Below are 27,915 nucleotides of genomic sequence, written 5' to 3'. Positions count from 1 at the left end.
TTTCATTAGAAGCATGACAGATTGAGCTATATATAAATAGTAAATTCTGAAGTGGTAGCAAAGACCTTCAGAACAAATGGCAAAAACTTTTTCTTCACGTACTGTTAAAAAAATGAACAGTGCCACGTAAAAAATAAATAAATAAATAAATAAATTACAAATCTGAAGTTACTAGATTAAAGTCGTAATATTTTGGAGAATAAAGTCAAAATATTATGAGAATAAAGTTGGAGTTATATGAGATTAAAGCTGTAATAATACAACAATAAAATTAAATTTAATCTCAAATAGCGACTTATTTTAATCTCAAAATATGACGACTTTAATCTTGTGTAAATCTGACCTTATTCTTGTAATATTTCAACTTTATTCTCAAAATAATATGACTTTAATCTTGTATGATTCTGACTTTATTCAACTAATTATTTAAACTTTCAACATTATTCTCAAAATATTATGACTTTAATCTCGCATAACTCTGACTTTGAAGTGATAATATTTCGAGAATGAAGTAAAAAAATTACAAGAACAATCTTGTGTAACTCGTAACATTTTCGTTACATTTCAACTTTATTCTCGTAAGATTTTAACTTTAATTCTTTAAAAATTTCAACGTTATTCTGAAGATATTAAGACTTTAATCTCATATAAATCTGACTTTATTCTTGTAATATTTCAACTTTATTCACAAAATATTATGACTTTAACCTTGTATAACTTCAACTTTATTCTTGTAACATTTCAACTTTAATTCTTCAAAATTTAAACGTTATTTTCAAAATATAATGACTTTAATCTCGTTAATCTCGATATTTTGAGAATGAAATCGAAATATTACAAGAATAATCGTGTAACTCCAACTTTAGTTTCATAGCATTTCAATTTTACTCCCAACTTTTATTTAATTCACAAAATTTCAACGTTATTCTCAAAAGATTATAACTTTAATCTAGTAGCTTCACATTCAGTTTTTTTTTTTTATGTGGAAGTAAAACAGCATTGAAAAACCCAAATCTCTATGGAACTTTTCAGAAAGTGCACCAAAACATAGTAGCAAAACATTGGTGTGGTACCAAAACACACAAATTAAAATTTAATCCCATTTGTTTATAGCACTGGGTTGTGACTAGATGCCTAAATATGCATTTCCACATAAGGCCTCAAGCTCAAACAATCAGTTTTGGGTTTGTCTGATGTTAATCTAGTGCTTTACATGGACTGACCTGAATCTTCATGACTGGAATACGTCTGTCTACCAATAGTGATGAAATCCCAGAGCCTCTATGTACTGTACAAGCCTGTCTCTATATCAGCCCAGTGTGGTGGCTGAGGGGATGACAAATGTGTGGTCAGCCCGATAGGCTTACAATAGATGTAAACAGCTCCTGGCTTTTCAGTGAAGTCGCTGTGGTAATTTGTAGCATGTGATATACTGAGCTTCACACAGAGGATTGGGAGTCGATGAAAAACTGCCACAAACTGGGCCCGCAGCCAAACGCCCAACCTGCTTGCCAGGAGGGCCAGGCAAAAAAAAGAGGGGAAAATGGCTTTCTTGAATTACCTTTCTGTTGTGTATGCATGAAATAAGTGCACAATGATCGGTATGAGTTTACACCGGGGAGAGACGATATCTCATCTACCTGCGTTCCTAAGACACAAAGACGGGAATCAGAGACAAGAAGAGAAAGAAAGCATCCAGGACGGGGTGTAAAATAGCTTTTTCTGTGAAATAAACCTCCTGAGCAGCTTCAAAAGGGCCGAAATGGGGATTTCATGACCAGCTTGACTGAAACACAAGACTGCGTAACACTTTGCAAGTCATCCATACTGTTGTTCATAGTATTTTACTACTAAAATTCTATGGAGCCAGATCAGTCTCAAAAATAATACATTTACAATATAAAATGTATATATGCACAGCACAATTCACATTTACAAAATGCAATTTGTAAATTCAAAACACAAATTCATAAATACCACACAAATCATAAATATTTTTTGCCAAATGAATTAGATTTGTGTATTTACGAATTGTGTTTTGAATTTACGAATTGGATATGTGTATTTTTGAATCCGGTTTTAAATTTAGGAATTGGATTTGTGCATTTACAGTACGAATCAGGTTTTGAATTTATGAACTGGAACCGTGTATTTTTGAATCATGTTTTGAATTTACGAATTAGATTTGTGTATTTTTGAATCATGTTCTGAATTTACGAATTGGATTTGTGTATTTACGAACCTGGTTTTGAATTTACGAACTGGATCTGTGTATTTACGAATCAGGTTTTAAATTTACAAACTAGATTTGTGTTTTTTTTTTTAATTGTGTTTTGAATTTACGAATTAGATGTGTATTTACGAATCGGGTTTTGCATTTACGAACTGGATGTGTGTATTTATGAATCATGTTTTGAATTTGCGAATTGGATTTGTGTATTTTTAAATTATGTTTTGAATTTACGAATTGGATTTGTGTATTTAGGAATCGTGTTTTGAACTTACGAATTGGATTTGTGTATTAATGAATTGTGTTTTAAACTTATGAATTGGATTTTTGTATTTACGAACCATGTTTTGAACTTACGAATTGGATTTGTGTATTTACGAATCGCGTTTTGAATTTACGTATTGGATTTATGAATTGTGTTTTGAACTTACAAATTGGATTTGTGTATTAACGAATCGTGTTTTGAATTTACTAATTGGTTTGGTCTATTTTTTAATCATGTTTTGAATTATTTTTGAGACTGATCTGGCTCCATTAAATGTCAGGACTTTCAGGTAAATATTCATGACCTAATTTTTCATGTAATGTCTACGTACACATGGTAAATAAGAAATTTTTTTAATTTATTACAGCATATCAAAAAATATGCGACAATCTATGCAATTTATGCTTATTTTTTATATCTGTAAAATTGTTTTTAGAAAGTATCTTGCAGTCTGTGTGAAAATATTTAACAAATGCTGGCTCGTATCTATAAGACTTATAGGAATAGTACAAATTAGCTTTTAGCACCCACAGTATCTTACCCCTGCAGTTAGAGATTGTTTCTGAACACCACACTCAAAATGTAGCTTGAATTATGGTGAAAGCAAGTAAAAGAAGAGGCGAAGCTGAAACTGTGAGTTGCTTTTTTACCCCACACAAAGAACGTCACATGAAGAGATGAAGCATGCAATTGAATTTAAAATTTACTCAATATTATCATCTCAAACATATTCAAGTACACAGATATTTGTTAAAGACATTTCCATGACTTTTCCAAAACATTTCCGGGTTTATTTGTTTTTCCAAAGCTTTTCCAGGCCTTTAAAACGCCTTGTCAAAATTCCATGACTTTTCAGGGATTCCAGGACCGAATATTATGACTAGTATTTTTAGTATACATGCACACATTCAGAATAATATAATATAATATAATATAATATAATATAATATAATATAATATAATATAATATAATATCATATAATATCATATAATATAATATAATATAATATAATATAATATAATATAATATAATATAATATAATATAATATAATATCATATAATATAATATAATATAGGTAACACTTTATTTGAAGGGGTCATAAAACTGTCATTAAAACTTTATAATCATGACATGACATCATAATTGTGAAAGAGATTTATGCATGCTTATAACAACTCAAAAGTCATTCGCTCAGTTATAACAATTTGAATGCACAGACAACATTGTATGAAAACTTGTCATTGTCATAGACTGGTTGTGATGCATACGTTTATTGTCAAGTTGTCATAGCAAACAATGTCATCTTTGCATTTAAAATGACATTTCATAACAGTTGTCATAAGCATGCATAAAATCTCATTCACGTTCGTGACATGGGTTATGTCATGATTATATGTTTTTATGAACATGATAACTCAAGTTAATATAATATAATATAATATAATATAATATAATATAATATAATATAATATAATATAAATCATTCATTTTCTTTTCGGCTTAGTCCCTTTATTAATGCGGGGTCGCCACAGCGGAATGAACCACCAACTTATCCAGAACATGTTTTACGCAGCGGATGCCTTTCCAGCCACAACCCATCTCTGGGAAACATCCATACACACTCATTCACACACATATACTACGGACAATTTAGCCTACCCAACTGACCTATACCGCATGTCTTTGGACTGTGGGGAAAACCGGAGCACCCGGAGGAAACCCACATGAACGCAGGGAGAACATGCAAATTCCACACAGAAATGCCAACTGACCCAGCCGAGGATCGAACCAGCGACCTTCTTACTGTGAGGCGACAGCACTACCTACTGCGCCACTGCTTCACCTATAATACAATATAATAAAATGATTATTTATAACCTTAATATAAATATAAAAATGTTACAATTCTCCCATGTACAGTATCTGATGTAGTTGTGAAGCATGTATCTCTTCTGTATATCTGACAGGCAATCTCTGGTCTTATGAAATGCCTTTGTTTGGAACAATTTTCTTTGGCAAAACAGAAAAAAAAGACAATACTGTGTCTAAAATGTGACTCACTCAATCTTAACCTCTTGTTTGCTGAAGTGTTGTTCGTGCACTGAAAAATAGAATTCTTGCTTGTGTGTAACATGCGGTCTAAATACATAAATAAATAAATAAATAAATAAATGCAGGGATATATATTACAGGCACATTCTATCAGGCTCCATCGCACAATGAAAGCTTTTTAGAATCTAAAGACATGTTGTATTGTTTATGTAATGGACTACTTTGATAAAAAAGTATCACATCACAAAATTTCACATCGATAATAGCTACCAACATTATCCGGTTATGAAGATTAGTTTAAATTGACCTGAAAATGTTCAAAAATAGATGTTACATGCACACTTTAAGGAATTCACCAACTTTTGTATCTGAAAATGTACAAACAACAAATAAAATGTGTAGCTTTATGCAACTTTGTGACAAACAGCTGGATTCCTTTGCACAGGACAGGAAAATTATCACGATATCATATTTGAGATCATTCGATATCGATAATTATTGAATATTTTTTAACAATCCATTTAGGAATATTAGGATTTTTTATACACTGTAAACCCTAATGCTGTAACTAATTAATTGAACTGAGTTGTATTAACTTAAATCATTAAAATTCGTTAATCTTAATTAACCTAGATGAGTATTTAGAACTTTTTCTTATTTTTGAGTTTGTAAAAATTAAATCTTTCAAGTAAGGTGAACGATTTTGCTGTTTAATTTATACAAAATGTCTCTTTAAAGTTTCATTAACTCAAAATCTTTCAGCCCAGTGATTTTGCGTGTGACGTCATCCAGGTTCACGTACGTTCTCGTGCTTCATTCGTTTTTTCAAGATGGCGGATCGGCCTCGCTTCACACTACAGTAAGTAAACTATTTACAAATCCAAGAAATATTACATTTATGTTTTATCAATATAATCACAGTAACAGTTCAATGTAATGTAGAGTTTGTCTGAATGCGTTTACATGTCGTGCATTACAGAAAACGTGTTTAGCCCCACTTGTTGCTAACTAACGTTAACATTACTGTTTAAAAAAATTGAATCAGTGCAACGTTAGCGTTAGTTGTAATGTGTTAACTATGAATTTTAACAGTGTTATAAGGACAAAAACATTTGAAATCGGCAGATTCAATTTTTAACATATTTTTAAATCTTGGCGCGAGCATGCGTTTAGGTTGTCATGGTGACGCGCGCTCACACAACCGCACGTCATGGCACTGCGCTGAACTCTGTCCAGACTGTAAATGTGGTATTATCTTCGCGATCTGTAGGCACTACGGAAACGAAAGGCGCATAATCATAACTCAAATAATCTCCGCCTAAATACTGAACAATATTTTCCGATGACGGGCAAAAACTTAGCCTCAAAACGTAGCTGTCTGTCACACACAGCTTGTTGCATGCTGATCCATACACGAGAGCCTAACGGAGAACATTTAAGCTGTGCTCCTCACCTGAGCAGGTACAGAGCAGAGCTTCATCTCACACTAGCACATTGAGGTAAAGTTGGTTTTATATTCATACATTCGTCCAGTAACAACTTGTGACTCTCTCCATATGTCGTTTACCATGGTACTTTGTGTATTCGGTCTGAAATCACATGCAAGTATGACATGAAAACAACATTAACGTTACACTTAATGCACATTTTTTTTGACTGAACAATGTTGTACTTTGAAAGTCATTGGCTGCTAATATGATTTTACTATTTAGAATATGCAAAAACTACTTTTCTGAAATTATATTATATTATTAAGGAGAAAGTCTGAATGTGTAAATATAAAACTAACTTTACCTCAATCACCAGTACTGATCAACACTGATTATTTCCCTGCGCTCGAGAAGACATCTCTGCATATCAATGATTACCTGATCAATGCGATCAGTTAAATGATTTTAAATGTCATTTAAGTCAAACATATGTTAAAGGTATGGTACCTTTATATATGGTACCTTTATATATGGTAACATATATATGGTACCTTTATATGGTTTTTTCCAATCTATTTTTTAAATATTTACTCTGGAGAGAATATATATAGCCTAAAAACAAAGTATGCCTATCTATAACACAGTAATACAAAGTAAATAAAATTATTAAATAAAATATTAAATAAAATAATAACAAAACAAATATTCTAATCATCCAGACGTGGTAAACAAGAAATAGTTTTTCTGATGTGCAAATTTTGCAGCTTAAAATATATTTATATCTTAAATATATATATATTTTTAGGCTATATATTTTTACATCATTAGACAATAAGGTAAGTTTTGTTATTTCTAGCTTTTAAAAACAGGCCTTAAATTTATTTGTAGTCCTATTCAGTTTTCAAAATTTCAATACTGTTTAAGTTAAATCCGTGTTCATCGAATCAAAGCAACTAACATGATGATCAGCTCTATTGCTAACCGTTTTGGGGGTTGACGTTAGACATCATGCAATTGTACTACTTCCACTCTCAGCTGAATGACACTGACTTTGTGTACATACAGAATTGAAGGTCGGTTGTTGCTGACTACAGAAAGATTCTTATATGGAGGCATGTAAAAGGTGGGTAAAATATTCATTTTGTACTACTATGCCTGGCATATCCAGTTAAAATAAATATTACAGTGTATTTTGCAATGATACTTTTGCAGCAAGGAAAGTGAAACTTCAGCTAGACCTGATAATGATAATATTAATATATTTTTTCTAGCATTATATATTTTGTAGTGTGGGTTTGTTTTATGAAATTTTCTCTTGTTTTTTTAGCTGCAGAGTACCAACATGTTACAAATGAGAATTTTCCCCACAAATTCTTTGGACAACCGCACCACCACCTATTTCATTTTATGACAATTTTAAGGCAAACAGCATCCAAAACTGACAAGACAGCAAATACCCTGGCTAATCTTTTGAAGGTTTATGATGAGCAGGTATGTTTAGGGTCATGTATTAAAGTATTAATTAAAATATAAATATATATTTTATTTAGATTTTTTTTTTCTTAATTTTTGTCTTTGTAGGAACTGCATGATGTCAGTTCATGATGGACTACTGTTATCAGAGGTCTTTTGGTCTTGCTGCGTGAGCGTGACTGGGGATTCTTTAGGACCACCCTGGTAAGACTTCATTCATTCTTTTCACAATTAGGCATGTTCTATTGAAAAGATGAAAGTTGAGGAGCAACTTTTACTTAACATATTTGTAATCATGACTTGTTGATAAATCATGTAAAATTGGCTCAGTCATGTTGATATTGTCCTAACATTAATATCCTTGAATTATATTTTAGATTAATAATCCTGAAGCGCTGACTGAAGATGCTTTATTGGCCCTGCAGTCACTGAGGGTCTCTGCTGTCCGGAAGAATGAATTGGACACCACCCACAGCACACTTCCAGACCTTTTTTGTCTTGTTTGGATTAATGTACTTGGACTTGGACTTTGAACTTGTACAAAAAGTTTTGCTTGGCATGGATGATAGAAAATAGAAAGTCGATTAGCATAGAATCCTTAAAGAATGAGTTGATGCAGAGCCTTTTTTTTGTACTCAATAAAGACTGTCACTGAGGTAGTAACTTCAAAACATGTATGTACCTTTAATTGGTAATGGTGCATTTTATTATATATATATAAGGATAGATTGTCTAAAACGTAAAATTCTGTCATTTACTTACTCTTCACTTGTTCCAAACCTGTTTGAATTTCTTGCTTCTGTTGAACACAAGTTATTTTGAGGCATTGACTTTCTAATAGGAAAACAAATACTGTGGAAATCAGTGGTTCCAGGTTTCAGCTTTTTTTGTCAAAAATAACCTTTTAAGTGTTCAACAGAAGAAAGAAACTCAAACAGGTTTGGAATAAGTTAGAGTAAATGACAGAATCATAGTTCAACCAAGACTGAATATTTATATTTATATATATATATATATATATATATATATATATATATATATATATATATATATATATATATATATATATATATATATATATATATATATATATATATATAAAAACCATTTGATAGTTACTGTGCCAATGACTTTTTTTTTCTAAACAAGAGTCACTTCACAGAATGTGCACTTATTCTTTATTAACGAATGCTTTAAGACTGTAAGTTTCGTAGTTCTTATTAATCTTATTATTATTTAATTTTGTCAAACTTATAGTGTTTTTTTTTGTTTTGTTTTTTGAAGCTCTTATGTTTGATATATTTGCATTTTGGGAAATTCTTATTAATTTCAGAATAGTGTTTATTTTAAATCTAATGTCTAATTGTTTTTATTGTTTCATGACATTTGTAATTGCACAGGAGGCACATTTGTACTGTTGGACATTTTTTCTTTAAAAATAAATGTCTAAAATGGTATTGTCTGTGTGTTTAAAATTACAGATGTATTTTGATAGATTTATGGGGTTTAAAGATTAAAATTATGGATAATTTCATTTGTGAAACTGAGATGGAGAAGTTAATTTAATAAAAATGCTATCAAAATGTATGAGCTGGGTGACTTGAGTATTTAAAGTTGAAGGAAATTAAAACAATTAGGTTAATTACTATTAAAATGTATGAGCTAGGTGACTTGAGGATTTAAAGTTTGGAGAAATTAAAACAATTAAGTTAATTGCTATTAAAATGTATGAGCTGAGTAACTTGGGTATTTTAAGTTATCAGAAGTGTCTTGCATGAGTACAACAAACTCAAAACTTGATGTTTCTGTTTACTTAAAATAGAAAATTTCATAACTTAAAAAATTTGACGTAACTGATTACCTCAAATTTTTTGAGTTTTGTCAACTTATTCGGGATTACAGTGTATGACAACTTTGATTTACCAACATTATCGAGGCAAATAGTCAAACTAAAATAGTTAAACAAAATATCTCTTTATAATAAAATAAATAAGTGTTAGAGAGACTCTTAAACTTGATAAAACGTTACAAAGTGTGTGCAGTGGTAAAGCATAAATACTTAAAGGTGTGAATAATGATCTCAAACTCTGTAAAAAAACTAATTATGATGAGTTTTCAAGTAAAGAAACCAGTCATCATTATTCAAATACATACTGCAACATTACAAATTATGAAGTTGAATGACTACCACTATGCTAAAAAAATCTTTCAGATGGTGTTAGTGGCTGCGATGCACAAGAAAAGAAACCAAAAAGCACACTGGTGATATCCTTACATGCTTTTTTTTTATTTACAATCTCCTAACTGCTGCTTTATGGCACTCATTTTCACATGTGTTGTTATTCTAACCTGAAGAGACAAACGTGCGCACGTGGTTTCCTTGACCATTTACAATAGGCTTTGCGCTCGCGCTCCCCTGGCGTCTATTGTATCTAGGCGACCATCAAGCTTTTTCTCAGAGGATGACAAACAGAGAAAACCTCCCGATGCAAGTTTATGGAGAAAAGTAAGTTAGTTTTAATTAGTTAGTTAGTTAGCGTTGGTTAGTTTTACTTGCATGAATCGCGGAGCGCTGACGACATTCAGAAAAGTTCATATGTTTTTCAACTAGGTGCGGTTGGAAATTGCGCATGCGTCAGGTGTGCAACATGTGCACGTCGTACAAGTCGCACGTCTCCACTGGAAATGAGAAACTGTCACCCAAAGCTTATTGGCATTGATTCCAAGGCGTGTGCTCAGCAGCCACACTTTAATAAAACCATAGCACTTCATACCGAAAATTTTTTTTTTATCGATATTGACAAAGGTGTTCAGTCAATAAATATCAATACCGATTTTATCGCCCAGCCCTACCTGTGTATTTGGGATTTGTTTACTAATATTTGTATTTCACAGACATTTCTGGTACATTTGATTTTCTTATTCAAAAACTATTGTTTTGTTAAACCGCCACTTGAAAAACAACCTCACAGCAACCTATGTTTAGTTTGTTCATTCATTAATTTTCTTCTCAGCTTTGTCCCTTTATTAATCTGGGGTCGCCAAAGTGGAATAAACCACCAACTTATCCAGCACATGTTTTACAGCTTGAACCCATCACCTTCCAGCTTGAACCCATCACTGGGAAACATCCATACAAACTCATTCACACACACGCACACACACACGGATAATTTAGTTTACCCAATTCACCTATACCACATATTTTTTAATTTGTGGGGGAAACCGGAGCACCCGGAGGAAACCCACGTGAACAAAGGGAGAACATTCAAACTCCACACAGAAATGCCAACTGACCCAGCCGGGGCTCGAAGCAGCGACCTTCTTGCTGTGAGGCGATTGTGCTGCCCACTGCTCCACCGTGCTGCCCATGTTTAGTTTGTTTTTCACAAAATTGCACAAAGCTGCTTTATGAAAGCCAAAAAGCACTGTACGATTTAATGAAAATATCGAATTGCTTTTTGCAATTATAAAATCGTGCTGTTTCAGAATTTACTCATCAAAATCGTCATGCTTATATACAAATTTAAAATATAAGAATGAAAATTTGAAACGACATGCTAACAAATTGGATTAATCAAATAATCAAAACTGGAGTCTGATTGAACTTGGAGCTGGAAACAAATATAAATAAATTCTAATAAAGAACCAGATTCTTTTCAGAAGCTCTAGAAAAAAGGCTTACACACATTTAACCTTCGACCATCCATCGGATTCCATCGTTGGGCTTATAGAATGGAATCTAGAACTATCTGTAACTAACAGACATTTTGCAATCAATACACACTTGTATTATGTATATATATATATACACACAGTTGAAGACAATTTTTTTCCTTTTTTAAATATATTTCCCAAACAAATGTACAACAGGGCAAATATTCTACAATATATTTTTTCCTCTGGAGAAAATCTTGTTTTTTTTTATTTTTATAAAAAGGTTAACATTATTACCCCTCTTAGGGCATAGCTGTATTTCACTGGCTACAGAACAAACCACTATTGTCCTTTGCTTAGTCTAATTAACCCAAATTGCCTATAGTTAACCTAATTAACCTAGTTAAGCCTTTAAATTGCACTTTAAGCTGAATACTTGCATCCCGCAAAATAGTCTAGGGAGATTATGCTGGTGTGCTTTAAGCAGATTTGATCTGTTTCTAACAGGGTTGACTGCTTAGATATCAACAACCAGCAGCTAGACCAGCAAAACCACATTAAGTTGATTTTAAGCACGGTCAGGGAAGTGGTTTTGTTTTGGCATAATAATGAGGCCAGTTTCTCCAGAACAACATCTAACTAACACACACCAGATGCAAACGCATTAGTGAGAAAAACAGTGTCATTGGACCGCCGTCTCACGCTAGATGAGTATCCAGTTTCATCGCAGCCTCTGTGGATTCTGGGATGTACTAGACCGAACATATAGCTTTTTGGATGATAGAGAGGGGCTTTCTGAAAAGGGGGTGAGGGGAAGCACACTTCGTGGGGGGAGGTGAGAGGAAAACGAGGGAAAGAAAGAAGGGTCCCGGCTGCAATCTGGTACACATGAGGTCATTTCTGGGAAGGGTAGCGAATACATGCCCAGATTTCACACCATTAGCAACAGACTCGCAGATGCACTTTCTGTCTGTCTCGCACACAAACAAAATCTAATGAAGAGCAATACAACAGAATAAAAAAAGACTACTGTTGATGCATTGAAACGAAAAATGAACAGGTTAAACATTATATATGTAGCTGATGCATAACTCTAAATTAGCTCAAAATATGTCTTTGACTGCATTACATGATCAAATCAGTTTGAATTGTATTTATTTATTTAGTTAGACTAATTGACTTTTTAAAATGTCATTTGCAATGAAGGGTTAATGTTTAATATCTGGAAAATATTAAACATTGAAAAAGCTCACTAAAGCTGCATTTATTTGATCATCTAATGCAGTCAAAGTTAATATTGTAATAATAAATATGAAGTTTTTTGTTTAATATATTTTAAATGATTTATTTTTTATTATTAGCATTGACTATATTCCTGGGATTCAAATCTGAATTTTAATAATCATTACTCCAGTCTTGTGTTATATGATCATTAATGAGATCTCAATCTAATGTGCTGATTTGGTGCTTAAGATCCATTTCTTTATTATTTATCAACGCTGAAAATCTTTAAAAAAAATTATTATAGACTTTTATTCTTTCATGAAGTGTGAACTCAAAAGAAGAATATTTTGTATCAAAATATGGAATAAATTAGCATATTTTGACATTAAAAGCTACTTACTGTTGTCACTAATTGATGAGGTCAAAAATGCTTAATGTATAACAGTCATATTATAATTATTAACAAATACATATTCACAGATTCCTTTAATACACACATGAACCATGATTCTTATTGTCATTATTTTTTAATTCTTTGAAGTGGAAACTAAACAGAACAATATTTATAAGAACAAAATAAAAAATGCGACAAATATTTAATCTTGTCAATCAATTTAACTGATGAGGTAAAAGCTGAATGAATAACAGCCATAACGTAATTATAAATAATAAATACATTTCTAAAAGTATTTATGACAGATTTCTTTTATTTACACATTCATTTTTTATTATTCATTTATTCAGATTCATTTTATTCACAAACCTTTATTTTTATTCTTATTATTTTGTGATTTTTAGATGAAGTGTAAACTAAAAAGGACAATATTTATAAAAATAATATCGAAAATATGTAATAAATGTGTATATTTTGACATTAAAAGCACAAATATTTACTGTTTTCAGTCAGTTTAATTGAAGAGGTTATAAATGCATAACAGCCATAAAATAATTATAATTAATAAATACATTTCCAAAAGTATTTTTGACAGATTCCTTTTATACAAGCATGAAAATCTGGAGCATTTTTGGAAACCTTGATTTTTACTGTTATTATTTTTTATTCTCAGATGAAGTGTGAATTAACCTTACAAGAATAATATCAAAAATATTTAATAAAGGAGTATATTTTGACATTAAAAGCACAACTACTTACTTTTGTCACTAATTGATGAGGTCATGAATGCTATTTTCTTGTATAACAGTCATATATACTTCCAAAACTATTTATGACAGATTCCTCTTACATGTGAAATTCGGAAGCATTTTTGGAAACCTTGATCTCTATTCTTATTATTTCTTAATTCTTTGATGAAGTGTAAACTAGAAAGGACAATTTTTATAAGAACAATATCAAAAATATGTAATAAATGGGTATATTTAGACATTAAAAGCACAAATATTTAATGTTGTCACTCAGTTTAATTGATGAGGTTATAAACGCCTAACAGCCATAATTAATAAATAAATAAACATTTTCAAAATTATGACAGATTCCTTTTATACCCAGAAAATCTGTAGCATTTTTGAAAACCTTGATTTCTATTCTTATTATTTCTTAATTCTTTGATGAAGTGTAAACTAAAAAAGGACAATATTTATAAAAATATGAAATAAATTAGTAAATTTTGACATTAAAAGCACAAATACTTAATGTTGTCAATAGTTGTTGAGGTCATAAATGTTGAATGTATAACAGACATAAAATAAATATAATTAATAAATATATTCCTAAACGTATTTATGACAGATTCCTTTTATACACACATATTCACATACACGAACGCATTGCCATCATCCACACGTACACTGACTAGACTCTCCGACTGTCTGAGACTCAGGTGTTATGTAATGCTGACAACTGAACACATCCTTCTGGAAATTTCTGGAGGTCTGCAGACAGCAAACTGTGGGTGACCAGACCATTACCACCACTAAGAAGACATAACACACATGCAGTAAATCACTAGCACAGTCTTAAAAACCTGCACACTGAGCCAATTAATTAAGGAATTGTTTAACTGATTGGTATCAGCTGTAACAAGCTCAGTTCTTTATTTTAACACAACTTGCGGTGAGAACATGCAGCTTAACTGTCTGCAGTGTGGAATTATGAAAGCAGCCTAATCATACTTAAGCGATTAATTTGTGACTAATCAAATACAAAACAAAAGTTTGCGCTTACATAATTCTATTTGCACTATATATATTTATTATGCCTATATTTAGGTATGTCACAAGCAGATATCACAGCCTCTGTTATTTTGTCCTGCACTTTTTTGTTAACATTTATTATTTTTTAGGATATGAGTTCTCTCATTCTGATTCCAATGCCTAATTATTAAATTGATACAGGACCATAAATTAAATGAAATATTCTTAAGAACAAAATATTATGTGTTCTTTGGAAGAGTGTACTTGCATTGTGATGACATTACATAGTCATTCTAGCATTACATAATGAATAGCATAAATGGTCTTAAAATGACAATAATATTGTTTAATAACAATTTATTAATAGTTCTGACTTCAACTGTGTGTGTGTGTGTATGTATATATATGTATATGTATATATATATATATATATATATATATATATGTATATATATATATATATATATATATATATATATATATATATATATATATATATATATATATATATATGTATATATATATATGTATATATATATGTATATATGTATATATATATGTATATATGTATATATATATGTATATATATGTATATATATATATATATGTATATGTATATATATATATATATATGTATATATATATATATATATATATATGTATATATATATATATATATATGTATATATATATATATATATATATATATGTATATATATATATATATATATGTATATATATATATATATATATATGTATATATATATATATATATATGTATATATATATATATATATGTATATATATATATATATATATATATATATATGTATATATATATATGTATATATATATATATGTATATATATATATATATGTATATATATATATATATATATATATATATATATATATATATATATATATATATATATATATATATATATATATATATATATATATATATATATATATATATATATATATATATATATATATATATATTTATATTGGTTTTTTTTTTACTCGCACATCTAGGGCTGTGCAATTAATCAAAATTCAGTTTCAATTTCGATTCTGGCCTCCAAAAATTATTTAAAAAATATCCTGGCCCGTCTAGCAGTATGTAGCTTTTATTTGTTTATTGTAAAAAAAAAAAAAAAAAAAAAAAAGCAAGAACATTTTCCATGCAAAAACAGTGCAAAGTTAAACACGCGTACTGTGTGTGTGTGTGTGTGTGTGTGTGTGTGTGTGTGTGTGTGTGTGTGTGTGACCCACTGAAAGGCTTGAGTTAAGTCCACAACAAATAAATCAAATATAATCATTGGGAATTTCTTGCTGTAGTATTTCTCACAAACGTTACGTGAGATCTGCTTCATGTCTGTCACTGTGCTGTTTATCTGACGCAGCCGAGGCAAAGATTAAGGGTGCTTTCACACCTTGACTTTTGGGTTGAGATCTGACACATTTCCCAGCTAGCGTGGTTCGTTTGGAATATGTGAATCCAGCAATCACGCTTGAATCCACGCCAAAACAATCGATCAGATCATTTGAATGAGGTGGTCTCGACTCAATTGAAATGAACTCTGAAGCAGATCGATTGTAGTGAGAAAGCAATACAATCCAATGAACCAGGCTAACAGGAATATATGCTATATGAAAACACAATTATGAGTAGGGCGGGATGTCATTCCAACAGGTAAATGTGCATTTCATGTCAAATACGATAGTGAAAGCATGTTGAACTATTAACAAGAGCTGTTTATCCATTAGTAAAATTGACCAAACTGCAATCTTGGTTTATCTGTTATTTCTCTCTATAATGTAAAGTCTATAATGCATAATTCTAGCCAATGGCTGTGTGAGAAAGTCTTACCTCTGATTTATGTTTGATGATGTCTGTGGGTGTCACCATTGAAAATTAAATCACAGCTTTTCACTTATAATTTCTTATTGCTCATATTCATAAATTAAAATAAGGACACATGACAGCTGAGCGGGACCCCGTGGAACTCTGACCAATGTAAAAATGATGTTATGTGAAAAAGAACCGCACCAAGAACAAAATGCAACATTGAAACAATTTTAATCCCCGTTTTGGAACAAAATCAATCTACAGGTGTAAAAGCACCCAGAGGCACACTCTGACAGGCACATGGGAACTGTGGGCTGGAAGAACTAGCATTAAAGGCACAGACCATAAAAACAGCTACATGGTGTTCAAAGCAGAAAATTCCAATATTCTAAAAAGGTATAATAAATAATCTGATGGGTGCTTTGAGCTGAAACTTTACAGACACATTCTGGAGACACAAAAGACTCATCATAATTATAAAAAAAAGTTAAATAAGTAAAAAATTTAAATAGGTGCCCCTTAAACGTTAAATGTACCTAAAAGTACACAAAGCACAAAGAGAATAATATTCAATATAAAATGAATCAGATCAGAGGCACACAAAAAAAAAACACATATCCCTAATAACATCGCTAACACAAAAATCCCCCAAACATCAAATATGTTTGATCGTGAAAATCCATGACCAGAGCTGAATCACACACACTTGCAGAAAGCCTGAGTGCATTTGATGTCTCCACTAAAGCGTATGTGTGAACTCCAGAGACCAGTGACCCAGATTCCCAGCATACTCCTATTCGGCATCAACGAGTGAGTCTTCCAAATGCCACTTTCATATAGATGCTTACTCACAATGAACATGAACAGAGACAGCTTAACAACACTGAAGTCAAACCCCATTATGTGCGGGGCAGGCTGGGTGGTGCTGTGTGCAAATTAGCTTAGCGGACGCCGGCATGAGGCAGCATTATCACACGTGGACCAAACCTCAGCGAAACTCGCATCTGATGAAGAAAAGGACCATTTCTCACTTCTCCAACATGCTTATTTCCTTTAGCCATTCTAATCTTGCAACCTCCAGATGGCCGACCTGAGCCTTTCTGCCCAGATGAGACCAAAAACGATGGCCCAAATCCATTACCACACTCAAGAAAATCAATGATGGAGCATGGATTTGAGTGGACTGTTTATACCGGCGGTGTGTTTATTCTCAGGACTGGAATTTTTCAGAAATGGAAATGGAAACACAAAAATGGATGCCAGAATAATTATACGGAGCATTGCTGTTAACCAAAACTGTTAGAAACGTTAAGGTAAATTGAAATGCGCTAGATGGGAGTTGTGGATGCTCACATCAATACTGTAGCAATTTTTGTAAAACTGTACAACAATAGTTAATATCTTTACATTACTTTGAGGGTTGGGTTTTGGTTTGAGGTAGACGTTAACAACATACAATTTATTGTGTAATTGAATAATGTAAATAGTACTCTATATAATTACTGTTTTTACATTACTGTGATAGGGGTAAGGCTAGAAGTTATTAAAATACATTCATTTATTTATTTTCCATCGGCTTAATCCCTTTATTTATCAGAGGTCGCCACAGCAGAATGAACCACCAACTTATCCAGCATATGTTTACACAGTGGATGTCTTTCCAGCTGCAACCCAGCACTGGAAAACACCCATACACTCTCACATTGACACTCGCACACTACAGCCAATTTAGTTTATTTAATTCACTTATAGCGCATGTCTTTGGACTGTGGGGGAAACCGGAGCAATCGAAGGAAACCCACACGAACACGGGGAGAACATGCAAACTCAGAAATGCCAACTGGCCCAGTGGGACTTGAACCAGCGACCTTCTTGATGCGAGGCAACAGTGCTAACCACCGAGCGACTGTGTTTAAACTACAATTTTACAAAAGAAGTAATAAGTGATATAGATAATTCTTGTTAACTTTTGACCACAGTTGTATCCTTTCCTGCAACAACCCTGAAATACTGATGAAAGACTAAAGTTAGAAACGTTGCCATCCTAACCGATGGTTTCTGAAATAAGTTTAAGTTGTGATGAACAAAACTTAAAACTTTACTGAAACTGAAATAAAATGAAAATTGTAGTAAACCAAAAACATAAAATCACGACGGCAAAAACTAAATAAAACTGAAAAACATTAATATTAAATGTCTGAACACACACACACACACACACACACACACACACACACAAAATAATTAGTTAGCAATCATAAAAAAATAAAATAAAATTGAAAAAAATAGGGTTGGGCGATTAAAGGTGGCATTCAGAAAAAAAACTAAACACCCGCAAAGAAACTCGACACACGATAACATAACACTTCCAAAATGCTAGCTAGCAGCGGGTTTTTATTACATAGCGACACAAACAGCATACAAATGTATAAATGCATGATTAAGTGCAAGGTATGCACTGTGGATTACGCCGATCACTTGACGCAGAAGAATAAACCAGCTAAGGCTGATTAATACTTCTGCGGCCACTTTGCAGCCACATCAGATCTCTGGTCAAGTAGGACGATGCACCAATTCTTGAGTCTAACTTTGCACTACATTGACAATGATTGGAGGCTGCGCCAAAGATGCCTAGAGACTGCACATTTTCCCTTACACTAATAATAATAATAATAATAATAATAATAATAATAATAATAATAATAATATGCAAGAAATGCTAAATATTATTTGCAGGACATACAAGAGTTATTTTATTTAGAAGAGATTTATTTTAATTTTTCATAAGAAAAAGAGTGATTGTTCGTTTTAAGCAATGTGTAATTACAGTTGTTCAACGCTAATGTTCAATAAATAATCATAGAAAGTAGATAGTGTGTTTACGTCAATTATTTTAAAATCAAGTCATGCACCCTTCATTCAAAAATCTCTTGTAATATGTGAGCATATTTACTTTACAAAACTTGTCAGTGAATTATGAAGGCAAAAAAAATTTATTAAATAAATAAAAGAATCGTTCATTTATCGATCGTAGTTGAGTTAAAATGTTCAATTAATCGACTTTAATTACTTGACTTTAGGCCAAATCACCCAGCCTTATTAAAAATAAGTAAAGTTTAATAAAAAATATTGATATATCTGAGTTTGAGCAGAGTTTGTGAGTTTGTGTCTTGGCAAGTGTACAGAGCTTGTTTAATTTTAACAATAATTTAAATAAACATAAAAGGTTATAAGATAATTCAAGATATTAATAAAACAAATTGATAAATGTGTAAAAAAAAAAACTAAATGACAAATTTGGTGCTGTAGTATTAAGGCTCTGTTTGTTTTGCTAAGTGTTTGGCATTGCAGAAGATTTGAAAACACAAGGAGGTCTTTCTTTCAAGAAACAAACTGGAAAGACAGGAGATGAGTGAAACCTTCAAATTATTCTCATTGCTTCTAATTAATATTTAAGATCAGATGCATTTGTGATTTTTCTTTTCTATATGTACCGAATATTTAATAATATAAAACAACAGCCTAAAGCCGTTATACAGCCATAAACTAGTTATTTATTCATGACATAATTAATCTTCGTTCCACAACACCTCAATCAAATAAACACTAGCTATGTGATTTGTAATAACCTAATCAGAAAATGTCACATTTGTTAGTAAGTACGCCATGGCCTGACTTCACCTGTAATTCCCCAATATACAAAGGCGTGCACGTTGCTATACGTTGCTAGACATTTTCCATTTGTCAATGACATTTGCTCAGTTTAACAGCGTCTGATTTGATTAAATGCTCCTGTGTTCACTCAACCAAATGCACAACCCACACGCAAACCCTTTCACTTTCTCCCTCTCTCGTGCACTATTGATAAAAATCACCCACCGCTATTCTCTGGGTGCCGATATGAACTCAAAAGCAAGACGGTGAATTGATTACAGACAGAAGCCTCACTAATGCAGGTTTATTTTACAGCCGTTACTTAATACAAGCATGACACATTTGTGACTGACACCTGAGATTTAAAGCCGTCAATCATTATTCTAAGTCGACGGTGCATCTATTGCTTTCCTGATCAGCTTCTACATCCTTAGTAAGGATAACTGCCCACACAGGTTATAGTGGCCTAATCCCTTTTTACTAGTAAGATCAAAGCAAAAGCCTCGGGCCTTAAAAGACGGGAAGGCGAGATTCAGAGCAGAGAGGAGAAGTAGTAGTAAAGCTGAAAGCAGAGACTGATTCTACTCTCTGGGTTGCCCTGGGCAGTTTGAGTAGAGGATCTGCAGTAGCAAGTTTAACTAACATAGTTTTAGCAGATGACATGTTATGCTGCTAGACTCTCACTTGAACGACTCAATAATAGACCTCACACTACACAAAAAAAACTATTTCATGACACACCATGCAACCCATATCAATAGATTTTAAAAGTTGAGGGGGCAAAATGCATCTGATCAAGAAATAAGTGTGTGGTATTCCTGAGCAAAATAGGATGATCAAGATAGCTTGTCAATTACTTTGATACGAGTATATGAATGTAGATTCTTTTCAATGAATACAGACTGAACTATTGCTGAACCACTGCTAAACCCTAAATGCAAGTGCAACAGGGTCCAGCTATATAAGAGCTGTGCAAGCAATCCTTTCTCTTCTGGCCTTAAAAAGTGCATTAGCGAATAACTCTAAAGGTTAACCAAAGGTTAAAGGTTTATACTACTTTTTTGCACACCTTCCATCCATGTCAGAAATGCCAGATCTAATCCTACTCAGACAGGCAGCAATAGATCCTGTTTTTTGTGTGAAGTTCTAAGCGGCTTTAGTATATGTACTGTATCACCTCTGGGGTTGCTTTAGTGCTGTGAGCCAGATGAGAGTGAAGTTTAGAGGGGCGATTGTAAGTAAAGCTTATGGGGTTATATTGGTGCCATAACCCAAAGGGAGTGAGGTTTAACACTAAAACTACCAGAATTCGATAACTAGTGGAATTATCATAGCGGTCATTCTGACCATTTTCATACAAAAGGTCATATTTACATTCAAAGCTTCTATTAAGATATTAAAAATAAGCTTTGAATGTCTGTCATCATATTTAATTAGGTCATCACTCTAAAAAATTAAATCTTTTTGGTGATACATTCTATAAATGTATAGTTAGGCTACATTAGACCACCGCAAAGGTCTGCTACTCTTTTTCGCGTCACTGAATATGCTCTTTTGAAAGACATAAGTGGAGTCATGCTTTTGCTAACTGAAAGTTATGGTTTTGTAAGCAGGAAGTTGCTCGGCAACAGAGGCACAGATTTAAAGTCATAGGGAAAAGAAACAGACACTGAAATGCATGGTAGTTCTAGCAAAAAATATTCAGAACTCTTGTGTTTTGTAATTTTAATAAAATAACAATGTTAGAAGGAAATATAAACAAAGCTCAGGAAATTACAGAGGTGTGTTTTATTTCAACAACTGAAAACGGTCAGCTAAGTATTAAAGGGGCGATTGTAAGTGGAACTTTTGGAGTTATATTGGTGCCATGACCTGGATGGGAGTCAGCTTTAGAGGAATGATTGCAAGTAAAACCTCTGAAATTATATTGGTGCCATGACCTAGATGGGTGTCAAGTTTACAGAAATGATTGAAAGTAAAACCTCTGGAATTATATTGGTGCCATGACCCAGATGGGTGTCAAGTTTACAGAAATGATTGAAAGTAGAACCTCTGCAGTTATATTGGTGCCATGACCCAGATGGGCATCAAGTTTACAGAAATGTTTGTTAGTAGAACCTCTGGAATTATATTGGTGCCATGACCCGGATGAGAGTCAGCTTTAGAGGAATGATTGAAAGTAGAACCTCTGGAGTTATATTGGTGCCATGACCCAGATGGGCGTCAGCTTTACAGAAATTATTTTAGGTAGAACCTCTGGAATTATATTGGTGCCATGACCCAGATAGGAGCCAGCTTTAGATGAATGATTGTAAGTAGAACCTCTGGGGTTACATTGGTGCCATGACCTGGATTGAAGTGAGGTTCAGAGGGGTGATTGTAAGTAGAACCCTGGGGTGCTATGCTATGATCCAGGTGGAATTGAAGTTTAGAAAGCTGTCAAACTCTCTGTCAAACCTCTGGGATTACATTGGTTCTATGACACAGAGGTTTAAAGGGGTGATAGTAAGTAAAATCCCAGCATTTAGATTGGTGTCAGATAAGAATGAGGATTAAGTGGTAAGTGTAAGTGAATCACAATAGTAACATTGGTGCCATAACCTGGAGATTTTTGGGAATGAGCTTAAGTTGAACTTATGGAAGCCTTTTTGAACCATGTTGGGAACCAGGCATGTACAAGTTCTTAGGCTACACTGGTGCCAGATAGGAATAAGGATTAAGTGGTAAGTGTAAGTGAACCACTATAGTAAGATTAGCACCATAACCTAGAGATTTCTGGGGATGAGTTTAAGTTGAAGCTATGGAAGCTTATTTGAACCATGTTGGGAACCAGGTATGTATAAGTTCTGAGGCTACACTGGTGCCAAAACCCAGATAGGAGTTCGGTTTAGGTGAGTGATTATAATAGCAACCTTAAGAGCTTTGAAAGTAGACTTCACCGCACTGGCCCTGAAGAGGTGTCCTAGCTAATGATGCTGGAAGGAGCATGGCAACTCAAACCAAATTGGTAAGACAAGCCCTACAGTGAATTTAGCAAGTTTTCCACAAATTTAAACAAGGGATTAAACAGATCTGATAAAAAGAAAATTGTGAGCAAAACAGTGCAATCATATGGCGATTAGACAGCTAGTTAATGGAGTCATTGACATTGCATTTTGTGTTTTTTTTCTCCCTGTTGCAAAATCTAGCGAAAACTAGCATAAATTCCATGTTTAGGCTGGATTATGCTAGTTTAAACTGGTATTGTCCTGGACTAGCAGGTGGACCAGTACAGTCACGCTTTTGTCAAGCAAATCTGAATTGGCGTACCTGGTTTGTGAGCACTCCTACTTTCCAAGCCAGTCACCAGCAAAGCAGCAACCACCGTCGTATGCTGGCGCAGTATGCAAAACATACTAAAAGACTGAGTGATTGTTTAAGTCTTGGTGTGCTAAATCTTCAACACAGGCACTATAGAGATTTAGCAGAGTAGACATTTCATTCCTTTAAACAAGGGATGAAATGGGTTTTAATAAAGAGCTACTATTAGGTAAAAGTTGCTTTCTAACAACTGGGCAACTGAGATTTGAGTGTACTTAAATTGAACCTCCTTATAAAATGTAAATTTACAAATTGTATTTGTATATTTACGAATTGAATGTGTATTTAAGAATAGCGTTTAGAATTTATGAATTGGATTTTTGTATCTACAAATCGTGTTTTAAATTAATGAATTGGATTTTTGTATTTATAAATTGGATTTGCGCATTTTCAAAATCACGTTTTAAATTTACGAATTGGATTTGTCCATTTACAAATCGTGTTTTAAATTTAAAAAATTGGATTTGTGTATTTTTAGATCATGTTTTGAATTTCCGAACTGGATTTGTGCATTTAGGAATCGTGTTTTGAATTTACGAATTGGATTTGTGTTTCTACAAAATGTGTTTTGAATTTACGAATTGGATTTGTGTATTTACGAATTGGGTTTTGAATGTACAAATTGGATTTAGCAAATGTGACTTGTGTTGTGAATTCATGAATAAAATTTTGTAAATGTATTATTTTTGAGACTGATCTGGCTCTTTGAACAGGTGACAAAACTCAGAGACATTTACTGAGCAAATATATTGCCATCAAGTTAGTCAAATAGTCAATATCAAACAATTGCTAAATGAAGACAAAAGTTGATTCTCCATTTAATGACACATAAAAATTCTTATTTAATGGGCACTTGGGGAAAAACTGAATGCGCGTTTACTTCCAAGCTTCTACACAAGCCCCACAAATAAACACCAAGTCTACTTTGAGTGCTCAGATGTCTGCACGTTGAACGTTCCACTCATTTTCCTGTCATACTAGTCCTCTCGTGGGTGCCAAGACACCCACACAATCACATAGGAATTCAATAAACCCAGGGAATGAGAGAGTATCACGCTGTTTAGAGTCAGTTGCTAAGCAAAGTGATTCAGCCCGATGACAATTTTGACGTCTGGCTTCTGGTTAATCTCAAACAGCAGCACTAACTCACATTGAGGAAAATAGCCCCCACTTTGAGTTTGAATGCAAATGTTGTTTCGATGTGCTGCCCTCGTCATTCTCTTTTTCTTCCATCGATCTCTCCTTTGACCTGAGAACAATCCTATACCTAACATGATCAGCAATTAGCCAAAGAGCAGTGATTCCTAACAAGGTTGTGCTCTAAGAACTAAAGCCACTCCATCACCTATTGTTGACCATGTTGCCAAATGCAAACAAATCAATCCTATAGATTCACTGATAAAAAGCAAAACCATTGGTTTTCTCTGACATGTATTAGAATCTAACCAATTCAGCCTTCAGTATACTATACCAGAAAACTTTTTCAATTAAAACACCACTTGACAGCTGTCCCCCTGTTGAGGTGCTTAAGTGCACTGCCCTGTCACATACTGTATGGTACACAGATGTCGGGTAAATATGCTTTAACAGGCATCCGTAAAATAATAAAACATGTTATTAAATCAGGACTGTATCAGGACATGAGTCAAACAGTTACACTGACATGCATTTATGCTCCTGATGTCAAACAGATTTTGAAGTTCTGATTTAATGACTATGATGGTCTCTCAGAAGACAAAATCAGCCTGGACAGGATTTATTTATTTATTTGGTAATTCTGCACACACTTTTATTTTTGGCTACTCTGTGGCTCTAATTTATATGAATTTCTATAATCTATAATGTTTTTGTTAAATCTGCTTGCATCACACAAAGTCTTTGCAATTCAGACCTGTTTTATTAATGCAAAGTGAATTCAGTTTGCATAATTTGTTATATTTAACAATGTTATATCATAATCTTTCTGCTTAATCACTTTTTAGAATAATGAGCAAACATCAGTTTGGTCATTGACTGATTTATTGTTTGGGCCAATGACTGATGTATTGAGAGAGGTCTGGCTGCAGACTCGGTGCAGATGCAATCTGAGCTGCATCCAATGCTTTTTAATGCGCTCAACTAACCCCACCCCTAACAGTGACATCTGAGTGATGCGATCTCGGCTTGCATCCTAAAGGCTGCATCTAGATACTAGTGGGAAATCGAGGGACAAACCAAGTGACTGTGACATTCAGTCATTCCTTTAATTTGTATGGGTTTATATTCTAACTAAATGTAAAATGCAAGTCACTATATTAAGTTTTTGCTTATTGAACTGCTGTATAATACTAATATCAATTTTGCATTTGTGCTGATACTCAGGAAAGCAACAATATTGCTTACAGTAAGTATATATTGGTATGATATTACCAAGTATTACATTCGTCACAAATCTTGAGGTTATTATCCATTTTTGTACCATAAGCTTTTCAGCAGTTTCAGCAGTTCAGCAGCAGTTTCAGACCCTGGTGTAGGCATATATATATATATATATATATATATATATATATATATATATATATATATATATATATATATATATATATATATATATATGTGTGTGTGTGTGTGTGTGTGTGTGTGTGTGTGTGTGTGTGTGTGTTAATTTATTTATTTTTACTTTTACAATTTTTATATTTAATCACTTACAGTTCTTTTCAATATTGGGGATTATTGTTAAATGCTGGCATTAAGTCGAAACCTACACAAATAGCATCTATAAGGGTTTATTCCCAGTAAATTATTTTGGAAAACTCAAAATAACCATTTAAAATGAATATAAATGGCATAATAATAGTAATAATAATAATCATCATTATTATTATTTATAGTCTGGTGAATTGAATAGCTTCTATTATCCTCATTTATAAGTCGATTGAAATTAAACAAATAAATGTAAATAATAATTATAATAATAACAACAACAAAAAATAATGATAATGACAATAATAATACTAATAATAATCATCATTATCATCATCATCATCACAATAGCTGAATAATAACATTAAATTCAAAACATTTATAATAGATATAGCTGCAGTCTCATACTTCTTTATCAGCCTCCTCAAAATAACAATATTGGATTAATGAGAATAAAATAATGTCGATTTTGGCTGTAAAAAGCGCTCGATCTGTTGTTACTGAGCACAAGATCCCAATTTGTTCTAGACAGGCATCTCCTCTGGCATTGAGGCAACATTAGGATAGTCCAAAACACATGAAACATGCTGAAACAGTGGAGTAATGCCACAAAATGCGTGTCCATAGCAGAGGAGGGTTGCATGTGCATGAGCATCGCTGCAGATTCTCTGAAAGTCCTCACTCAATAACAAAGTGATGACACTCACTCACCTTCATAATACCGCAAGGTGGATTCCCGGTGCCGGTGCACCTCTCTGCAGAACTGTCGCGGTTCCGGGTACCGACTCGCGGACTGCTGTGCTCCCTGTACCGTCCGTTAGAGTACACCCCCTCGGCCCCGTACACCGGGTGTCCAGCCGCCGACACGTCCAGGTATGTCTGGTAGGTATCGCTGATGGTCAGCGCCGCAGCAGCAGCCGCCGCCGTGTCCCGGGTCGGAGTGGTCGCTCCGAGCTCGTACAAGGGTCCCGCCACGGATTCGGAAGCCTGCGGCTCAGCCATCGCACGCTCTGCCGTTAGCTACGCCAAAAAACTCACCATAGGAGTGAGCCTGTGATGTTAGGAGCCCACGGTGAGACGAACAGGCATCGGAGTCCCGTGCGTCCGCGCGAAACCGTAAAATCCATGAACGGGCGGTGAAGGCACCGCGCGTCCTCTCTGTCAGCCGAGGTGGTGAATAGATTGTGCGGGCGGAGAGATTCAAACTCCCCTCTCCACCCTCCCTCTCAGCCACTAGGAGAAAATAAAGCGCACAGATGGCGCTCGCGCCGCGTTCTGCCGGTGGGCGTCCGTAACTACCGAGATAATACCGGGTTACGAGGGCCAATTAGCCTCGTTCTGTCCGTTGATTGCCAGACGCCCTGTAAAGCAGCGATGGAGGGATTTCCGCTGTCTAGCTGAGGTGTTGTCCCTTCTTCAGCGTCTCAACCTATCGAGGATGCCTGAAGATGGCTGTTGACTGGATTAGAGGCATTTTGGAGAGTCGGGTCCTGCCACTTGATTTGCCAAACTATCCCATTACACCGCACAAAGCCATTGACAAGAGCAGATTTACATAAACATGCTACAACGACTTCCAAGCCTGCCTGGTAAACAATGATAAACAAACACAATGCCTCCGCCTATGGTACACTTAAGTACACCATGAAATTATCTGGTAATTGCACCCTTTAAAGAGGCAGTCATATATATTTTGGTAACTGATTGTGATTTGCAATTATAAAGTTATCACTACTTTGTGCAGTCAGTGTCAGTTTATAAATTGGTTAAATAGTTCTTTAGAGTGAGATCATTTATATTAGCCTATACCTGCATTTTAAATAATACATTAAATTAATATACTGTTTAGACCATTTCAATGTGGTCATATCATGTCCCAT

At 33.5% G+C, this 27,915-nt stretch overlaps 1 protein-coding gene and 2 long non-coding RNA genes across 3 annotated transcripts in view; 2 read left to right on the top strand and 1 right to left on the bottom strand.

The window, feature by feature from the left end:
• Positions 1–27,213, bottom strand: part of plcl5 (phospholipase C like 5) — a 174,505-nt gene extending 147,292 nt beyond the window's left edge. The window contains 1 exon segment of the mRNA XM_056453253.1: positions 26,747–27,213. Within this exon segment, the coding sequence (XP_056309228.1) occupies positions 26,747–27,037 (291 nt within the window). The 5' untranslated portion in view covers positions 27,038–27,213.
• LOC130220969 (uncharacterized) lies at positions 5,281–7,217 on the top strand. Its single transcript, XR_008836249.1, has 3 exons — positions 5,281–5,408; positions 7,045–7,102; positions 7,192–7,217. It is a non-coding gene; the product is annotated as an uncharacterized LOC130220969 (long non-coding RNA).
• On the top strand, positions 7,311–7,916 carry LOC130220968 (uncharacterized). Its single transcript, XR_008836248.1, has 3 exons — positions 7,311–7,470; positions 7,561–7,656; positions 7,830–7,916. It is a non-coding gene; the product is annotated as an uncharacterized LOC130220968 (long non-coding RNA).
• Positions 27,214–27,915: the final 702 nt, after the last annotated feature.

The sequence above is a fragment of the Danio aesculapii genome, chromosome 3 (assembly GCF_903798145.1).
Source record: "Danio aesculapii chromosome 3, fDanAes4.1, whole genome shotgun sequence".
In the NCBI taxonomy this organism is placed as follows: domain Eukaryota; kingdom Metazoa; phylum Chordata; class Actinopteri; order Cypriniformes; family Danionidae; genus Danio; species Danio aesculapii.
The sequence above is the reverse complement of the archived record's forward strand: the minus strand, read 5'-3'. Positions and strand labels throughout refer to the sequence as shown.